At 39.9% G+C, this 21,911-nt stretch overlaps 1 protein-coding gene across 3 annotated transcripts in view; it reads right to left on the bottom strand.

The window, feature by feature from the left end:
* shf (Src homology 2 domain containing F) overlaps positions 1-20,374 on the bottom strand; it is a 110,651-nt gene extending 90,277 nt beyond the window's left edge. For 2 of the 3 annotated variants that reach the window (XM_066701656.1, XM_066701657.1), the window contains exon 1: positions 19,679-20,373. In XM_066701656.1, coding sequence (XP_066557753.1) covers positions 19,679-20,143 — 465 coding nt within the window. In that variant the 5' untranslated portion in view covers positions 20,144-20,373. Of the gene's footprint in view, positions 1-19,678 lie in introns of all 3 variants that reach the window. The other variant, XM_066701655.1, reaches the window with a different exon arrangement.
* Positions 20,375-21,911: the final 1,537 nt, after the last annotated feature.

The raw sequence follows: 21,911 nt of genomic DNA, 5'->3' as shown, positions 1-21,911 counted from the left end.
GTATACATCTTTTCTTGCTTTACAAATCAAGGGACAAAAGGCTTGAAGGTACTCTGGAAAAGTCCCAAATTGTATATCCAATGTTAAGCTTATTTTGCCAAGAATAAAATAACCCTATTTAAAAGGAGTAGCTTGTGATCTTGATATTGTATAATATTGTAGGTGCAGGATACAAGTAGTTTCCACGTGCCATGAAATAAAACATCAGCTCGGGCCATGGCAAAAGGCCAGATGTAATGTAAAGCCTACAATTCAAACTACTGAGATACAAGACATTGTTCAAGGTAGACGTCGATTACTATTATTGAGAGGAATGGACCATCAAATTGCTCAAGCTTTAGCATGTGACTAGCAACTGAAATCAAAATGGAATCACTTTCTGAATTTCAGCAAAATAGATCCTTATATTTGGCAGATCAAGTTTTAGCATTATAGCATTACATTTTTGTGAAACTCATTTAGAAATTCATGCTGATTCCTCATATATATTTCAAAAACTCTCAGATTTAAGCAAGAAAACTGAACTTAAAATAAACCCAAGTAAAACAAGGGTCACATTTAACAGCTTTGTTAAATCAAGTCGATCAATAAATACTCAGAGAAGTCAAAAGGTATGTCTACCTTGGACAACAAAATAGCATACGCAGATGGAGATCAAAAGAAGAGTAAAAATGGGATTAAGTGCATTTGCAAGAAACGACACTGTGTTGAAAGGAAATCTACTCATTTACCTGAAGAGAAAAGTATATGATCAATGAATACTACCCAGTGCTCACTTATGGCTGTGAAGCTTGGTCACATAACACAGAAATGATACAGAAACTGTAGACGACACAAAGGAGCATGGAAAAATGTAGGCTATGCTTAGAATAATAAGAGATAGAAAAATAAATGAATGGATCTGAGAACAAACCAAAATATGTGAGATAATTGAAATTGAAATCTTTAAATGGCAATGGGGAGGACACATTGCCATAAGAACAGATCAAAGATGGACTAAGACACAACTGAATGGATACCAAGAAATGAAAAAAAGACCAAGACCACATAAAAGATGGGAAGATGAAATCAAACTTTGCAGGATTGACATAGAAAATAAAAGCTGTAGATTGAAGCAAGTGGAAACCTCTTGGGAGGCTTTCATCAACCAGTGGATTGATATGGGCTGATGGTGATGGTGGCAATATACACTCACCTAAAGGATTATTAGGAACACCATACTAATACTGTGTTTGACCGACTTTCGCCTTCAGAACTGCCTAAATTCTACGTGGCATTGATTCAACAAGGTGCTGAAAGCATTCTTTAGAAATGTTGGCCCATATTGATAGGATAGCATCTTGCAGTTGATGGAGATTTGTGGGATGCACATCCAGGGCACGAAGCTCCCGTTCAACCACATCCCAAAGATGCTCTATTGGGTTGAGATCTGGTGACTGTGGGGGCCAGTTTAGTACAGTGAACTCATTGTCATGTTCAAGAAACCAATTTGAAATGATTCGACCTTTGTGACATGGTGCATTATCCTGCTGGAAGTAGCCATCAGAGGATGGGTACATGGTGGTCATAAAGGGATGGACATGGTCAGAAACAATGCTCAGGTAGGCCGTGGCATTTAAACGATGCCCAATTGGCACTAAGGGGCCTAAAGTGTGCCAAGAAAACATCCCCCACACCATTACACCACCACCACCAGCCTGCACAGTGGTAACAAGGCATGATGGATCCATGTTCTCATTCTGTTTACGCCAAATTCTGACTCTACCATCTGAATGTCTCAACAGAAATCGAGACTCATCAGACCAGGCAACATTTTTCCATCTTCAACTGTCAAATTTTGGTGAGCTTGTGCAAATTGTAGCCTCTTTTTCCTATTTGTAGTGGAGATGAGTGGTACCCGGTGGGGTCTTCTGCTGTTGTAGCCCATCCGCCTCAAGGTTGTACGTGTTGTGGCTTCACAAATGCTTTGCTGCATACCTCGGTTGTAACGAGTGTTTATTTCAGTCAAAGTTGCTCTACTATCAGCTTGAATCAGTCGGCCCATTCTCCTCTGACCTCTAGCATCAACAAGGCATTTTCGCCCACAGGACTGCCGCATACTGGATGTTTTTCCCTTTTCACACCATTCTTTGTAAACCCTAGAAATGGTTGTGCGTGAAAATCCCAGTAACTGAGCAGATTGTGAAATACTCAGACCGGCCCGTCTGGCACCAACAACCATGCCACGCTCAAAATTGCTTAAATCACCTTTCTTTCCCATTCAGACATTCAGTTTGGAGTTCAGGAGATTGTCTTGACCAGGACCACACCCCTAAATGCATTGAAGAAACTGCCATGTGATTGGTTGGATAGATAATTGCATTAATGAGAAATTGAACAGGTGTTCCTAATAATCCTTTAGGTGAGTGTGTATATATATAATCACCACCATACAAATATATGCATTTCGTTTTTTTTTGTTTTTTTTTTAATTCTGTTAAGTCTGAAGAAGCTGCTTTAGAAATAAGTCTTCAAATCACTAGAGAAAGTGACTTAAAAGGAAAGCCATTTTATTATCTAAATGCTCACGATGCAACAACTCATTTCTGGACAGCCTAAGACTGTTATTGGATTCAGCTTCACAGTTATTGGTTCGTGGTTACTCATAATCATGTTTCATTTGAGAGTCTATTGCATGTAGTCTGCCAACCTACTCGGGTGGAGGAGAGGATGCTGGAAAATGTCTATGCTTTAAATCTTAAAACAAAAAGCAAAATAAAAGACATTAAAATTATCAAAATCTTTCAATCACTCCACACAAAAGGGGATGAAAGGGGAAATGTATGTAGTCATATTTTAAGTCTAATTAATATTGTGTTCCCTGCTTTGAATTAATTGTGTATGTGTTTTTTTATTGTGATTTGTATTTTAAATATCCCTATGTAAATGTAATAATTCTACCTACTGTTGAGAATGCTACAGTATCAGTGCCATTGATTTTGCTCACCCGACTCATCCGAGTATCCAGTTGATTGAATGTTAAATCTTAGCCCATGAGTGAGTCTGCAGAATTCAGTATTTCATCAAGCGTTCTAGACAATCAAACCATCAGAGGTAAAAGTCAAGACTTGGATGAAAGAGGTATTTTATAAGGAAGATATAAGTTGCGTTTTAGGTGGAATGTAATAAAAATATTCGACAGCAAAGTATTAGTTACACTAAACATTTGCAGTTTTAAGAAGACATTTAAAGTGCAATACTGTCCACCCTTAGGGAACCTCCATTACGGCCTTGAAATTGGGTTTCAGAAAATTAATAAATAAAAAAAATTAAACGTTTCTTCAGGGCAACTAATGTAACTGTGGTCAGGGAGTACAACCTTAGCGATCCTTTGAAACATGAAAGTGCAGTGTAGTATTGTTTTGTGGAAGAGGAAAGTGCCTGATAACTGATAAGGGAGGAGTGAAAACATTATCAAGTTAACAGAGGGCTTAACACATCAAGACTTTGGGTTGAGAGCACTAATCTTTATACAGAGTATGGTAAACCTAATAGCCATGAGATCTATAGGATTTCTTCCTGCAATGCAAGGTCAGAATTTGTTGCATTGCTAGTTTGAGTGCTACTACAGCAGACCAGAAAAAAAGGGTATAATTTTTCATTTCACCAGAAATCTAAAATGACACTCCCAGCATTCCAAGGGGCGAGTACCGACTTGCCAGTGAAAGGGGAATGTCACCAAGTTGTAAACACTTCCTCGCAGGAAGGGAGCACTTCCTTAATCCTGAAACAACCCACTTGGTTTTTTATTTTCCATGAAAAGCGGAAGCTGCACGCCTATACCTCTCACTCACAGACAACTATGTCCCTGTCACTTCACCTACAACAGACCAAGCTCATCTCACAGCTGCAATACAGTTCATGTAACAGTACTTACCTCTGTTACTACAGTATTTGGGACCTCCTTGACAGGAGTGCCATAGAGCTTAATGGTGCAATGGGAAGGTAACTCTAAAATCTGAATTACAACCATAAGACACGCAAGACAATCATGACAAAATAAATCTTGATACAGTTTCATTCGTACATGTTACAATGCATGAGAATGCATTAGGAAGTGTGCTTAAGTGATTGTTACACTCTTAAAAATGTTTCACCGGATTACAAGATAAATGACCATGTAACCAGAAAACATCTGCTAGTGTCTGAAGGGGGCTGCACTGCGTTGTACAGCGCAAACTGTTCCTCCCTCTACTCTTGCACAACAACTTGACATTTTTTCGAGTCAGTCATTCTGAAAAGGTTAAACATTTCCGGCTGGCTGGTACAGGAGACAGCAATGTGCAAACACGAAAATGAACCTGAGGGGTAAAGGCTCAAGTTAAAGCTGCTCATAATTGAAACCGATAACAGGTTCATCCCCTGTCAAGGGCACAGATCATACATCGTAGGTTGAAGCAGAAAGTCTAAAAAAAAAAAAAAATAAGAAAAATAAAAGATGAAATGTTACTGTGACCTACAGATCAAAGAAGGTCTTTCCCCACTACATTCACAATGCCAAAGGATAATTTAACGTTCTTGTACCACAGGAAACCATATCCAAAAACTAAACTTTCTTCTGAATGGATGATTGTCATTATGTCTGTTAACTAGTGTTTTGTGTACATACTACTTAGTCTGCTAAAAATATGTCTTAATGCAGTTTACAAGGTACACATGCCCTCAAAGATATAAAACCTCACACTACGTTTTTCTTTCTTTTTAATTATTTCATGATTACCTTGTATCCTGGCATGGATTACTTGAGACTGTAAAGATTTTATTTTAGCCATTTTGAATCATAAAGGGTTCCACAGCTTTTCCTTATAATAATAAAGCATCCATAATAACATACTAGGACTTCTAAAGATTGTAAATACAGAATGAAACTTCAGAGATCATGCAAAGTGGGCTATTTCCCCCCTGCTTCTCAAAACCACAGAAATTAGTAATATCTTTGTAGAGATACATAAATCACAGTTTAGTAAGCATTGTCAGAGATTGTTTTAGAAATATATGCAAACTGTTCTCCTCAAAATGAGAGCTGGTTAACTGACCTGAAAAACAGTAAAAGTACACATTATATTCTTGGAGGTTCACTTCTGTTCCCTTCAAGTTCCTTTAAGTTAATTACTTCCTTCTTACTTGCTTTTTTCCAGGTCTCACTTGCCTGCATTTCTGTTTGATGTCACCACCTATATCCTCTTATAGTCCGTAAATAATACAGCTGACTTCATTCCTGGCACTGCCTTTGCAATTGTTGAATTCCTTCCTCAACAGTGAGCTTCCAGACTGGCTGCATTACATTATTTTTATTTATTTTTTAAAAGAGGATGCTTGCTCTGTAAACCTACAGGGCATCTACATAGATTATCTCTAGGCTCATATTGCTTTCTAACAATTGTGAATCTCCTTAGGCTACTACGACTAAAACATACGGAGAGTCTGTCTATTTACATGGATTTAAATGCTGAGAAATGCCCACAGGAATTGTAATGCAGCACCTTAAATCATACTCTGCACAACTAAATTCGGCAGCTCTAGTAATGACCTTTCCAGGTGTAAGGATTAGTCATTTGGATGATGTTTATTATGCATTTTCTGTAAACAGCATCTTGAGGCAAAAATAAAAAAAATGTAATGGCTTCTCCAATTTTGCTTCTATAGGCTGATGCCTCTAGTAGAAAGTATCAGTTCTCCACAGAACTGTGTCAAAAACAGAAAAATGTGATTTGGTAGTTGCAGTATGCCTGATTATTGGGAGAAAACATTAGACAAGACAAAGCAATGAACAACAGAATACAATGAGTAACCAAGACTGACGGAGGAAAAACAGCCCCTTAGCAAACCAGATCCTGCTCTATGATTCACAGAGGATATTACTTTTTTTTTTTTTTGCACTAAATGTATTGGATATTTGAAGAACAAAAGTTAATTTTGAATATTACTGATACTGCAGCAGATGCATTGAAAATGATCATTAGATATAAAATATGAAATACTAATGACTGTCATCATCATCATCAATTTATGTATTGGGAATCTTACAGTGGATTGCTTAAATGTTTGTCATGCAACAGTATCAATTTTCATCATGATGTGCAGATCGTCTTTGCTCAAAAGGCATTTTTCTTAGTCTTGGTTGTTGTGCATGGGCACTGAAAAGTTCAGATCATATCTAATTCATAGCTTTCTAAATAATGACTGAAGCTAAACATTTCAAGACAAAAACCTACGATACAGCAAAAGTAACAAAGATCTTGTATATGTCCTTGACAACCTGGCATGATACAGTGAAAAGCACTCCAGTGCAGTGCACTTTGTTTTCATTTATTGTCATTTTCTAGAGTATATGATGTCCAAAGAGAAAGTTTAAAAAAATAACTGACTTCTGGGTCTCAGCCCAGACATAGATACTGGGCCTTTATGGACGCATGATAGTGATCATGTACATGAAAATATTTCAACCACAGGAAGGTCAACCACATTATTGTAAAGTACACTGCATTCATGTGTAAAGTTTGGTGAACCAAATATTCCTCATCTTGGAAGATAATATTGTGGTGTTGTTGCAAGAATCAAAAAGAACAACCAAAAACAAACATAAATCAGACATAAAAGACAGTCTCCACAAGGCTGACAAGTGAACTTTTGCCTCTGTATTCAATGGGAAAGCAATCTGCCACTACTTTCAGTCAATCCCAAACACATTAGATTAGATTAAACAACTTATTTTTGCCAAACACACACACACAAAAAAACCCTTAACTTTCTACACTTAACAATACACATACCTTTTTCCATCAATTTGATCAGTTTAAATCTGTTGTCTCTAAGTAGGGGACTACAGGTCAGTATTTCATAACGTTATGAAATTTAAATTTAAGTATCATGGCAGGGGTTTTCCATTTAGATTTGTAATCCAGGAGCATTTGTCCTTATAAAGCAGGTACATTTAATTACATCCTGATGAAAAATGATTCTGAAACTGATCCTTTGAACATTATCTGCAAAGGACAGCAATTTCACCTTAAAGAGATCAGAATCACAGAATATTACTTAAACTATCAACTGACATTCCCTCTACAATGTCACTCATGAGCCAGGAACAGGTCCGACTATGCAAATTCCCCCGATACAAAGTGATGCTAAGAATTAAATTCAGACAAGAGCAATTCTATTCATTTTCTGTCACATCCTACATGCTCTGGAATATACGCATTTTTACTGTCACTGTGCAATCTGTGCAGTAGATTTAACTCTTAATGTATCTGGCCATAATTTGTTTAATTCTGAAACAATTAAATGGGACAAACCGAATCAAGTTTGAGGCAGACAAAATACAAAGACAAAGTAAATTACAGTGAGTGCTGTGATGTCAATTCATAGATCAAGAAACACAATTAAGTGCCCACATTTTGTTAAAAGGATTTCATAAGCAAATTATATGCAACTATTCCTTCAAAGACTTCTCTGGAGAATCTTTATTAAATCTTAGACTTAAGTCTATTTGTAATATAGCTTTCTCTGTAGGTGAAACATATGTTACGTACAGTTACATCAATTTTGTGTAGGAACAGAAGAAGCTGGGCATTCAGGTATTTATCAAAAAGGACAACTATACATCAAACAGAAGCATGCATTAAAAAAAATGGACTAAATTAGTATTGAAAAGAGTTACAGAATTTAAAAATATTAGGAAAGCAACTGAAATGGAACTAACAGATAAAAGGAAATAAATGTTGAATACAGATGATGTTTTCAGTTCAGAAAGTGAGATAAAATGCATTGCTGGACCAGATTCAGGGAAATAAGTGCTTTGCATTTTTATCACAGTAAATAATTTATGGGTAAAATACTGTTACTGGCAACATAATTATGTCAAGTCTTCACAACAATGCTTTTTTTTTTTTAAAACTGCTTTGCCAAAAAATATTAAAGATGTAATAAAAAAGGAAAATGAGGGAAAAACACACAAATTGCATTGGAGAAAAATACAGTGTTACAGTGCTCTAGTAGTATAGAAGACCACAAACTGTATGATAGTCATCTGCATTTATCTCATGTTGACAAGAAAACCATAATTCTCAGAAGCCCTGACAGTCCAGGTCTATGTTTCTGGCTTATCTGATAAATGCACTTTGTGTAATTCAAAACAAACAAAACATCAACAATAAACTTGCTTTCTAAAAGGTCCTCTAGCTTAACCTCAGAATAAAGGCTGGTTTCTCCCCCTCTCATGCAGTTCAGTGCTGAATCATTGTTTCAGCTTTGGATGTGGAAGAAAGTGCTTTGGGTTCCTGGGTTGTGATAAAATCTGTATAAATGTAAACTCTTGCTTCTATTACTGCATTTACACTGCAAGGTCAGAAATAAAAGTGGCTTTGCCCGACTGCCATAATGATTCTACACTGCGGAGGGACCTGAGCCGTCTTGGGTACGACCTGCACAGATACCTCCTAATTACAACACGAGCTATGGCAAATCATGATCACCCCACATGAACGATGAGTTCTCTTCTCCCAAAGACAGAAGTACGCCAAAACTATAACAACCTTACTAGTTTCCAGTTGTTTTGTAAAGTTGTTTGGTTTGAAATAACTAAATATTCCACCAATTCTCACAGGCTTCTTTAATATAAACTTTTTCAAAGAGAAGGAGGGGGAAAATGCTAGGAGATCTTCATTAATAAGTTGTATGCTGCTTAAACTGAGTACTAATAATTCATCATCCCCTTCCAGTAACCAAGAAGGTCTTGTTGATTGAAACAAAAGTCAAATCATATCTGTTAACGGTCATCCTTTCATTGTTCTTTTCAGTGGAACGGTTCCCAAAATGCATCCAGTTCATCATCTCACTTGTTCAACAATACCTGATCATGTAAAATTAGAAAAATGGATGGAATGATGCAGCAGAAAGATGAATCAATGAAATCATGGAATCAGAGACGGGGAGAGAAAAAAAAAATGCATAAGCTAAATGTATTGCATAATATCTGCTCAGCAGTTCTTAAAGATTGTGGTGCCACTATCCCTTAAATCAAAGTAAATAACTCCTTTTTATATGTTTTGCTGCTGTAGTGGAGAGCAGATGTCCACTATGGAATGAACGAGGTGTTCAGAATTTAAGCAAGAATAATGAGGATGTGAAAAATAAACGAAGGCCTGTGATTAGTCAGTTCTACATTTGGCTATTGGCAGTGTGTGCATTAGGAAAGCAGTTATACAATTAGGATCTACTGCTACAGTAATTAAAACACCAATTAAGCAACAGGACAGCAGCAGTAAAGCTCACTCCATACTGAACAAACAAAGCAGTTTTTGCCTAAATTAACAAGATTTAAAAGGGATTTTAAATGTAACTCCTGTTACTACATGATGTGTACATATGGATATGCAGTTGATGTACAATACTGTGCAAACGTTTTAGGCAGGTGTGAAAAAATGCTGTAAAGTATGAATGCTTTCAAAAATACACGTTAATAGATTATATTTATCAATTCATTAAATTTTAATACATTACATTTGCAATATGGAAATCCTGAAGGACTAGTATATGCGATATAAATTCTGTTAAAAGATAGATCAATTTTACTTCAGTCAGAGAATAGCAGCTCAGAATAAAGAATATTATGGATTCAAAATTGAGAAAATGTAGCAACTGTCAAAGTAAATGGGGATACAGGTACCAGGTTGATTAATGAGGATGGTTTTGAGTAATTCAGATCAATCTTGTCCAAGGATTAGATTTGGTGATTAGGGTTTCATTTTAATCTAGGGTTTGGGTCCCCGGTTACCTAATTTATACCAGAGTATAAATTGTGACTAAAATAACTAATAATTGTATACATCATCCACACTATTTTGTAGTTTTCTAGGTAATTGGAGATCACATGGGAATGAAAAAGATACTCCTTGACTGAGTAATACACATACTAATGTCATGCAATCACATTCATAACTGTTTTGGTCGGTTTGGCTCATATAGAATGCTTACTACTGAGGAAATGCCAATATAACCTTTACTACATTACCTACAAAAAATATATAGAGAGATATGAATCCATTCTCTTTCCAAGTTAATACTGGCCTGCAAGTAAAATCAGCAAGCAGTTCAATTTAATCCAATGGCTTAAACAGTTGATAACACATCCAGCTCTTAGGCTATGTTTCCTTTCTGTACTCCTAAATCTGGACTGTAATCTACAGTACCTCCCACTGCTGAAGGGGAAGGAACCAAATGAAATTCATCTTAGGACATTGGTTTTATTGTTTCTATTATGCAGAAAACAATTCTGAAAAGAAAACACAGCTTTTACTCTCAATGCAGTGGAGGAAAATCAGTGAAAGATTTTGAAAGATTTGAAGTAAAGGCAATACAGGATGATACGACTTCTACTATACAACTTTGTAATTAATCTGATAAGGCAATACTGATGGAAACCTGGTTTGTTCTGCTATAATTCTGGATGAAGGTTGAATATATTGAAAAAACATGCATTTAATATCATGAATATTAATCGGAGACCACGCGGTCATGCAACATTTGAGCTAGTAGAAACCCAAAGAAACTGTCCCTAACTGGAAATACTGATCAGAACTCTAGCTTCAAGTCACTCCCAACCTCGCAGCGTGAATCACTATTTTTTTGTGAGCATTATTATTTTATTAGTAATTCTAACATTGTTCTAGTTAGAAATGTCATCCTTAGCACCTCAAATGTCAGAACGATAGAACAATTACACACTACTGTGCAAGTGCTGATTATTTGCTATAATCTGTGACTAATCTCATACAAATGTAAGAAGACACAATAGGGTTACCATGCAGTTGAGATTACATTATTGTGAAGATGAATAACATCAAAGCAGGTATTTTAAAGTCACACTACTGTACACTACAGCAGAAAATGAAATATTCACATTGGCAGGCGCAAGCTCAGTCAAGAGATTCAATTTTACCTGATGAACATTTTAAATTCCTGCAGATCAGCCTGTTCCAAAAGCCAGCTACAGCTAATGGAAATCTGTAACCTGCTGTCAGATCCCTATAGTATGCATATAGCATGAAAAATCAACTGATAACACCAATAGTGTTCATTTTTAGTTGCAGGGAGAGAAAGCTATAAAAGTCTTCAGTTCCACTGCTTGGTCTTTGTAGCAACTAGGCCTACACTGCATAGAATTGAAGCTGTGTTTCATTCATCACATTCTGAGTGACGATTATGATTATGATATGATAGATCTTCAGTGCAAAGAATAGGCACAACCCTTGAAAATAAGAGGGAGAACACACTAAAAGAAACCGGTTTAATGTGGATGATTATATATATATATATGTATATACACACAAACTAAATAATTGTTGTTCAATACTGGCCCCTAACTAGGAAAAGTTCATACAGACTCATTTGACCCGTAATCCTTGCCACATTTGACTCTTTGACTCTGATTATGGCAAGCGTTTAAAAATATTTGCAGAAATAAGATCAGCCATGTTGGTGCTGTGCGCTTCTTCAGATCAATAAACTCTGTCTCTATATGCAGTTTATTTTGAGTATCCAGACTGTCTCCTAATGCCAAGGGAGGAGTTTGTTCAGGGATACAGAGTAACTCAGAGTGAGATGCCCATATGTCTCTGACAGACTTGTTCAGCACTGATGGTTTGAATGTCTCAGGGAATTTTCTTCCTGTTTTGCATCCATGTCTGAGCCAAATAATCATGCAGATGAGCACAAAAAAAAACATCCTGTACCTCTGCTTACTTTCCATTGTGGTTTAGAGTGAAATGTAGTTTTTTTCTATGTTGCTGCATAGAGACCAAGGCGTGAGGCGTGGTATAGTGTTCTAAAATGCATTTAGTTTTTCAAGCCAGTCTAAATGATTTATAAGAAAATCTTGAATGTTCGGATTGCAAGGAGTCAATCGCTCTTACACCTTTCATTGGAATTGATCATTTACTTTCAATGTGATGTCTATATTAAAATGTGGTAGTGCTTTAATCTGTATAGTTACAGGTGGATTCGGATTCGTGTCCAGCACTGGAAATACGACCGAATACGCAGCTCATGTAGAAAGTGCAATAATTTCGGAAAATAGATTTTTCTTTTCCAATGCTGTTTTGTGCAACACTGACATTCCTCCTCTCATATACAAAGTCTGATTAGAAACTTGACTTCTGTGGGAATAAAAGAGAAACTGCAACAGAAAACCTAATCACAATGAATACACAGTGTGATCATGCAATAGGAAAAAAAGAAAAAACACATTATCTTATGTATCTCTCGGACAAGTCAGCCGAGAAGTCGCTCAAGTCGCCGCAGCTAAGTATCGCTTTCTCTCACGTTTCCTTGTTTAGTTAGGTTACATATTTACGTGGTTTGTTGTTTAGCTACGAATTGTATATCTTGCACCTGTATTGTCGGAAAAGCAGCGACTGTTTGTTAGTTTGTTAGTGAATTTAGCCAGTAACCCAGTGCACTCGACATGCCCTGTCTGCAATCAGAAGCGTTACACTGTGTAGGCTGTGATTATTTAGCATTTGTTTAACATTACTATGAGCTATTGTTCAGTGTAACTGCGTGTGTCTGGCACTGTCTTTGTCTGTATACATATATTAAGCGGCCAGTAATTGTGCTATTAGCAGTCCTGCGTAGGAGGGAGGGCCATCCTGACCAGCCTTGTGTCATTCAACGCAACACAGGTGTGCACTGTCCTCATTAGTTACATGTGACGTATTTAACAGCCCCCACCCCTCTGCGCCAGCAGTCTCAGTGCCCCCCTTCCGAATGGCCCCACTTACAAAGGGCAGGGACTCTAGCTGCGGGAACTCCAGCGAGGAGACGCCGCACAGCAACAACAGGCAACCATGACGATCTCTCCAATTCCCGTCCTGCTCTCTCCTTCCTCTCAGCGTGCAGCTGTGCGCCATTGTTTCCCTAATCCCTCTAACCTCATCTCTTTGCCTCTCCCCTCCTCCTCCCTCTCCTCTACTCCACTCTCTGGAGGCCTGTGGAACTGCCACTCAGCTTCCAACAAGGCCGACTTCATCTCTGCCTTCGCCTCCCACCAGTCTCTGGATTTCCTCGCTCTCTCCGAGACATGGATCTCTCCGGACAACTCTACCACCCCTGCTGCCTTATCCTCTCTCTTTGTCCTGTCCCACTCCCCTCGTCTTACTCGGCGGGGAGGAGGAACAGGCCTCCTGCTCTCCCCTTCTCTGTCCCCCCCTCTCTCTCCTCTCTCGACCCACAGCTTTGAATTCCATGCAGTGGAAATCACCTCTCCCTCTCACCTCTTCCTTCTAGTTCTCTACCATCCACCTGGTCCACTCACCTCCTTCCTGGATGAACTCGACTTTCTTCTCTCCTCTCTCCCCTCGCTGTCCTCACCTACCATCCTCCTGGGAGACTTCAACATCCACCTCTCCAACCCTTCCCACTGTGCTGGATTTCTTCCTCTCCTTCACTCCTTTAACTTCTCTCTCTCCCCATCTCCCCCCACTCACAGGGCTGGCCGCCAGCTAGACCTCATCTTCTCAAGAGGCTGCTCTCCTTCGACACTCTCCATGACACCCATGGACATCTCGGACTACCACTTCATTTCCTTCTCCCTTTCCCTTCCCCTTCCCTCCCCTCTCCACCCACTCCCTCTGTCACCTTCCGCCGTAATCTCCGCTCTGTCTCCCCCTCCACCCTTGCCTCCACTGCCCTCACTCTCTTGCCTTCCATTGATTGTTTTTCAAATCTATCCGTCAACTGTGCTACCTTCTCTTTGTTCTCCTACCTCACCTCCTCCCTTGACTCTCTCTGTCCTCTCACGTCTCATCCTGCCCGTCCCTCCCCTCCTCAGCCTTGGCTCTCTGCTGTTCTCCGTGCAACCCGAACTAGTCTGCGTGCCGCCGAACAAAAATGGAAAAGGACCAAACTCCCAGCTGCCCTCGAACTCTACCGCTCTCTACTGTCCACATTCTCGTCCTCTCTCACCTCAGCCAAGAAGTCTTACTTCCAATCTCTCTTTGAATCCACTATCAACAACCCTCACAAGCTCTTCTCCCCCTCCTCCTCCTCCCTCCTCTCTCACTGCTGATGATTTCGCCTCCTTCTTCTCCTCCAAGATTGCAGACATCCGCAGGCTCTTCAATACTCCACCCTCATCTCCCATCACACCCAAACCTCCCACCGACCTTGCTTCCTTTTCTTCATTCTCACCTCTCTCAGATGCTGAAGTTTCTGCTCTCCTCCTACGTCACAAACCCACAACATGCGACCTGGACCCTCTCCCTTCTCGTCTCTTCCAAGCAACCGCTCCTGATCTTTTCCCCTTCATCTCCTCCCTCCTCAACTCCTCACTCCTCTCTGGCTGTTTCCCCTCTGCATTTAAACAAGCTACTGTCATCTCACTGCTCAGGAAATCAACCCTTGATGCCACCTCTCCTCAGAACTACCGCCCTGTCTCCCTACTTCCCTTCCTCTCCAAGACTCTCGAGCGGGCGGTCCACCGTCAGCTCTCAGACTTTCTGTCCCAACACTCACTCCTTGATCCTCTGCAATCCGGCTTCCGCACAGCTCACTCCACTGAGACGGCTCTCCCGGCTGTCACTGACTCCCTCAGCCGTGCTCGGGCGGCCTCCCTCTCCTCAGTCCTCATCCTCCTTGACCTCTCTGCAGCATTTGACACCGTCGATCACTCCATCTTCCTCTTCTGCCTCGCTGACCTTGGGATCTCTGGGACTGCTCTCACCTGGTTCTCCTCCTACCTCAGCGACCGGTCCTACCAAGTGAAATGGCGAGGCTCCTCATCCACCCCTCAACCTCTCCTCACAGGCGTTCCCCAAGGCTCCATCCTGGGCCCGCTCCTGTTCTCACTCTACACTCGCTCCCTTGGCCCCCTCATCGCTTCCCATGGCTTCTCCTACCACTTCTACACTGATGATGCCCAGATCTTCCTGTCTTTTCCCTCTTCTGACCCTCTCATCCCCTCACGCATCTCTTCCTGCTTGTCTGCCATTTCCACCTGGATGCACTCGCACCACCTCAAGCTCAACCTCTCCAAATCAGATCTCTTTTTTCCCCCACTCTTCCTCACCATCTGCTGACCTCCCCATCTCGATCCCCTTGGAATCCACCACACTCTCTCCTTCTTCTTCCGCTAAAAATCTAGGAGTGACCCTGCACTCTCCTTCTCCCAGCACATCACCACACTGACACGTACCTGCAGATTCTTCCTGAGCAACATACACCGGATCTGTCCCTTCCTCACAGACTACTCGACTCAGCTGCTCATCCAGTCACTGGTCCTCTCCTTGATTGTTTTCCTCCTTGCTCCCTTTCCCGTAGCCCTAGCCTGTAACCCTACATCTTGACAGCACTTAGCTTTCACCGTCCAGGATGTAGGAAGTCTCTTACTGTACTTGTGTAAATTGTAAATTGGAATTTGTAAAATGTATTTTGAATTGCTGTTTTAGCTAAGTTGAACTTGTAATGATTGATGCCTTGTACTTCTCTGTTTTTTTGCACTTATGGTGTAAGTCGCCCTGGATAAGGGCGTCTGCCAAGAAATAAAAATAATAATAATAATAACTTCCTAGTGGACTAACAAAGGATTGCTCACACTAATACAAAGGCAACCTTTAACAAGGTCCAAATGTGTCTGGGTGAGATCCCTATTTTTAGTTCCCTAGTATGATAAACTTATTCATCCAGATAACTGCCAATTTTTTTTTAAACTCCATTGAAACCAACCCCTAACCAAAATCATGCCCTTCTCTAGCTTCCTTGCTTAATGAAATCAGTGACATGCAACATCTAACTCATAAAATATTAATCTGTAAGAAAATGAATCTGCAGGAAAACACAGGTAATGGGTGCAAACACCACAAAACTTTAACAGCAAGCAATTCACTTTTTAAAATACAAAGCTGAAAGCGTGCCGTAGCATTCTGAAGCACTTCCATATGGTAGCACTTAACTCAACAGGACCAGCCAATTTAGATACAAGTGTGTTCAAGGGCATATGTGGCCCCCTTCTAGGCAGAGGAAGGACAGGCCATCTCAGTTTGAGATTTCAAGACGGCTTAACATACAACACTCACAAGTTTATTATCCATGTAAAATGACACTAATTTGACATACGTTTTTGACATACAATTCAATATATATTTTTAGAAAACCTCTCTCACGTTGGAATCGATCCCAAAGCCATCTGTTCAAGCAGAAACACTTGTTATCTCCCACCCCCCTCTCGAGAAACATTCTCTTCTCCCGAAATTCCATGCCTAATTGATTTAAGAAAATAATAATCCCCAATTAACAGAGACAACAGAAACCCTTAATTAACAGAGCAGTCTGTGTATGAAATATATTACTGTGTGTGATTCTATTGTTTTAGATTTATGCACCGGAATGTCTTTATCACTTAAATGCTAACCTGTATGGGTTGTAACATTCACAAAACTTATAAAGCATAACAGATGATTTCTGGGAGAATGTGGGACAGCAGCATTGTAATCCCTATATTATGCATTGATCTGAGGACTTCGCAGTTTATATGCTATTCACAAAGGGGGAAACTTTTGCTTAGAATGTAAATGTTTATTCTATTGAAGTACAATGCTGAAGTCACTATCTGCAAAACATGTTCACTGAAGGAAATGGAACAATCTTTACATATTCTAAGAATATGTAAGACATTTTTAGGGCAATTCCAGAATTTCTGCCTTACTTCTACTAGTTCATATCCTGTTGAATATCATCATAAATAATACTAAATATTAACAATAACAATATTGGTACTATTTGCTTGGGAATGGTTTTAAATGATGTATAAAACAAGGTACATATTAAAGAATTAAGCAAAAACTGTAAATTATTTTATGTTAAATATCTTGGAAAAAAACATTTCGGGTATGGAAAGGAGAAATAAAAATAACGTTTTTCTTCTATCATTTTAGATAGATTCCTTCCTGTACAAACCAAAATATTTCTACTGACTACCTTCTCTCACTCACCACCGTAGTCATAATGCAAGGCTAATTACTGTACTCTGACAGACCACACCTGTTAAAAAGGCTGAGGATTATAAAAGTAACAAGTCTGCTCACTGGCTGAGGAATTTACAGGGAACAGCATATAAAACAATGAACATGCACAACCGCTATGCACAAGTATTCATCCACTCTGTCCCAGCACAGCTACTCCCTCTTCACAAAACTACTATGAGAGTGTCTGACGTAGCAATAAGAGTAAATAAATACCTGCGTAGCAACTGATGCTTCGAGTGATTAGTAAGTGTATGAATGCAGGGAGTTATGCAGTAAGGGAGTTGCCTGTATTGGGCAATATTTCAGTATCATTCTCACATACTTCCCTTCTGGCCCAATGGATTAAGTTATGGCAAACTTAAACATAACTATGGAGATAATAGTGAGGGGCCCATTCCAAGCAGAACCACCTGGTTTATTCCATAATATCTTCTCATAATGGGAATTTTTTTTTTTTTTTAAACATATACACAATATACCTGTACTGTGGTTTTTAGAACTACTTGCAGCTTGTCAAAGGGAAAGTGCTTTTTTCCCCAAAGGGAGCACTACTGAAAAAAGCTTTTCCTCTTACAGCAGGGGATAGTAAAAGCGCAAATAATCCTCAGATTGGTGGTGCGAACGAACATCACAGTGGTTATAAAGAGGAAACTGATTGAGAGGACAGTTTAGCGAGCTTCTTGCTGGAGATTTGAAAAAGGAGAAGGCTCAATGTCAAATCATTTTCAACTCTAATCAAAAAGCTTTTTTTTCTTTTTTTTTTTTTTCTTATTTATACGTGTCTGGTTCCTAAGATGTTTCTGGCCTCAGACAATTTCATTCTGACTGACAGGTGGAGAATGCCCCTGGGTTCTTGCCTTCTCAAAGGAGGCATGCCCCTCCTCGGAGATGTAGGAGACCTCTGTTGCTTCCACTTTCCTACAGGAAGGCTGTAATCTCTGCCATTCACATATGTATTTATTATTCACTCACTATAGCCAGACTATTTAGTGGTAAAGTTTGCTGTGTTGGCTTACACGTTTTCTTCCAATAAGGTATAAGGTTCTAAATACTTGGTAATTTAACGCTTGTTATACCTAACCAGACTTTCCAAAACTAGAGCAAAAAATAATTCTACCAGCAGTAACAGCACCGTACTAAATAATGTACAAGTTTCGACTTCCACATGTTTGCTTGATACAAAAGTTAGAGTTATCCTTAATTAGCTTGCTCCTAATAATTGTTTGATGGGCAATCTCATTATTACTTTCAAAAAGTGACCCCAGGTATTCATTTTTAACATTCCATACATATGCAAAAATAGTACCAAAAAACACTGAACAACAAGAAATGATTCATCAAACATAAATTAGATTACAAAGCAAGTGTCTACCCATAAATATTCAATGTATGCATGGAACATATCATGTAACAATGCAATTCCTAAATCAGCTTAAAAAAATACTTCCTTCTGCACTTCAGTTGTGAATATAAGGTCAGCGTTTATTCTGAAATATCTTCCTTCATTATATTATATATATATATATATATATATATATATATATATATATAAAAATCACTCCCCCCTCACTCCCCCAGTATGGATTAGGCTACCTATAGACAGGCATGAGGGGGTTTGTATGCATTTTCATACATTTTAAGCACATATTCACATTCTTTTAGATGGCTATCCAACATAATACATTAGTATATTTTCATTTACAGCAAGCTGCTGCTTTAAAAAAACAAAAAAAACAAAACGCAGTTAATTTCAACACCATCATAGAAAAAAAGCTACTCTTTGTATCGGTCTCTTTATATTACCTTGCTCCAGATCAGCTCCACATGCATTAAACCTGATGCCAGACCCCAATGGGCTACATTCAAAATGATGTCACATTATACCAATACAATAGCTAAAGACAACAACTAATAAAATGCAGATATATAAAGATACATGGCACCAGCAGGTCAGCAATTACGACAATGAATGCAGTATTTAACCAACTTAAGAGTACCGATGGTGTGCTGCTGTAATGTTAAAAGCCGGCTGCCGGTTCATACTGAAGCACACGTGTGCGCTGCCTGGACTATTGACACTGCGCTGTGATTATTTATTATACATTCATTATATTAAACATCAGCAGTATTTGCCCCACTTTACAACTGATATTCAAATACAGTAATAAACCAGGGTTTATTGGAAACGTCTGCGTGAAACCAATCTCTGGAAATGAGCACTGATAGACACAGATCAGCCGGCAGCCCAGTGAAGTTACCACGGCAGAGACGCAAACTAACGCCGAGTAACACGTCGGCTGCCGCACGGCTGGTGCAATTTCAACACACGGGATTGTGAGCTTTTGCCCCAGATTTCTGCGCACCGTCGTCGATCTAACTTGTTCCGCCAGTTTTGACGCCGTCTAGCAAACAGACTGTCGTGGCGGTAAACTCTACATAAGGTTGCGTTTGTTGATTTCTACAGGAATGCGTTACATATAAACTTTAACACGTTACTTTTGAAAGTAAAAAGTTGTTGCACTGTTCGCGTTTCTTTGGCATTGCTTCACAAGTATTTGCATTGTGTTGCAAAGCAAGTATTGCACAGAGCCGCGACCTCCGCGGCGCAATTAAAGCCTCACCTTGTCCGGCTTGTTCTCCTGGTCGGCTGGCGGCGACGTGGGGGACTTCACGCTGCCCGTGGAAACTGCAGGGGCTGAAGTGCTGCCACTGCCGGGACTTGAGTTGCCTTTTTCCACCGTCTCCACCTTGATCAGCCGGTGTTTGGGAGAGACGTATTTGATGTCCGGCGACCCGGCACAGCTCAAACCACCTGGGAAGGAGCTGCCCCCGCTGCCCGTATACGGGTCCTCGAAGTCCCGCTCCTTCTGCAGCTTGTAGGCTGCGAGGATGTCCGGCTGCGCGGGGCTGGGGTAGTGGGCAGGGGCCCCGGCGCTGGGCTGCGGCTGCTGCGGCTGCTGCTGGTGATGGTAACCGGGCGCGCTGGGCGCAGCCGGGTGGCAGTGCCTGTAGTCCGGCTTCGGGGGAGCGGGAGGGGGCGCTTTGGTGGTTTTGAATCCCAGGTGTTCCTTGAACCATCTGGCCATGCTGCCAGCGCATTGCTCACAAGTCTGTTTGTGTGTTTGTCTTTCTTTCTTTCAATCTTCTATCTCGTCCCACTGTTCTTTCGGACTTGCTCGTGTGACGCGGATCTCCTCGTCTCTTCCCGGGTCCAGTGCCCTCGCCCAGCAGCACAGAGCCGATCCGCGTCCCGCTGCCGCTGCCGCTCACACTCGCACTGAGAGCCGGATCCCTGTGCGCCGGAGCTCCGCTTGGCAATATGGGAGCAAACACTCAGCTAATGGGATAGTCAGCCTCCCCCTCTAACTACCCGAGAATACCCACTGCCATCTACCGGAGCATTTCTTCAGCTCTGCTGGAGTTTCTCATCTCTGCATAGGGCTTGTTGGAAAACGGAATAAAACCCTTGCTTTTGCCATACATAAACTTATTGTGACTTGAGTTTTCACACGCATGGGCTATTTCTAGGGTGATGATGATGATTATAATTGTTTTTGTTCAACACAAACAAGTCAACGAACATAAAATAAATAAACACACTGGATACAATGATCAGAAATGATGTTTACTGAGCTGGAAAGTACCCAGCCGCTCGCAAGTGACTTAATCAGTGATCCACCATATACATTATTGATATATTATTTGATTAATATATGATTCATAATATTTGCATTGTCTAGAAAACGGGGCTACAAACATTTATATAGGACTTCCCCTTATTTGATTGATGCATTTTTACGAGGAGCGCTGTATAGTCCTACACTTGTCACAGGGCGCTGCGCATAGCCGGCCTTCAGACACAGGCAACGGGTGAGGAGGACTTGGCGTCAATTACCTTGAATTTTGCACTGTTATATAAAAATAAACAAAAAACTTAGTCATCTATATACCAAAGTCTACAGTCTCAACAGGAATGTGTTTAAATTTCACCCCATATCTTCTAAATATCGCAACACAGTGCTGGTGTTTGTCCTAATATGCCAACCCAGCACATGTTTAAATGAGTTGTCCTTAATTACACTCAGCACTGTGTAAAATAACAACACAATATGACTTAGTACATATACAGAACATCAAATGAACTGGAAAGGCTCTGTTTAGTCAATAGTGTGGTAAAATGGTTTCATCTTGTTTTGAAAATATTTTCCACTTTGGGACTAATAATAAAAAATAGTGCTGTGCTTGACTGACTTGCTATGGATTTTTGTAGCAGGCCTCAACTGGCTTGTTTAAGTCCGGGGTCTCAAACTCAATTCCTGGAGAGTAGCAGGTTTTTATTCTTGCCAAGTGCCTAGTGTCTTAATTGGTCAGCTGATTCAATTGATATATTTAATAAATCACTACAGGCTGCAAATTATGTTACAAGTGGTGCACTTTGAATCCAAAGTCTTTTAAGCAATCATCTATAAATAAACTTAAAACAATGGTGTATGTGTGTAATTGATCAAATAGGTTTATTATTAAGTAATTGAGAGCTCCAGTTGCATTGAAATATAGGAGCTAGGTTTAAATTGAGACCCCTGGGAGGTCCTTGACCATTATGGACTCCGCGTTACTCCGATATCTTTGTTGCAATATCTTCATTGTTTTAGTATGTGGTAGTATATAGAAATAGCCTTAAAAGTAAGATTTTTGCTATACTCAGTTACAGAAATGAAGAGACCTTGAATGCTACCATCAGCCATTAATTTATTTAAGGGACACAACTCACAACTGCCTACCACCCTTCTGCTTTTTGAAATTCTATTCTATTTGTACACAATCTATAATGTATTTTTTTTGTGCTAAAATCAT

Source organism: Amia ocellicauda, chromosome 4, assembly GCF_036373705.1.
Source record: "Amia ocellicauda isolate fAmiCal2 chromosome 4, fAmiCal2.hap1, whole genome shotgun sequence".
NCBI classification, from domain to species: domain Eukaryota; kingdom Metazoa; phylum Chordata; class Actinopteri; order Amiiformes; family Amiidae; genus Amia; species Amia ocellicauda.
The sequence above is the reverse complement of the archived record's forward strand: the minus strand, read 5'-3'. Positions and strand labels throughout refer to the sequence as shown.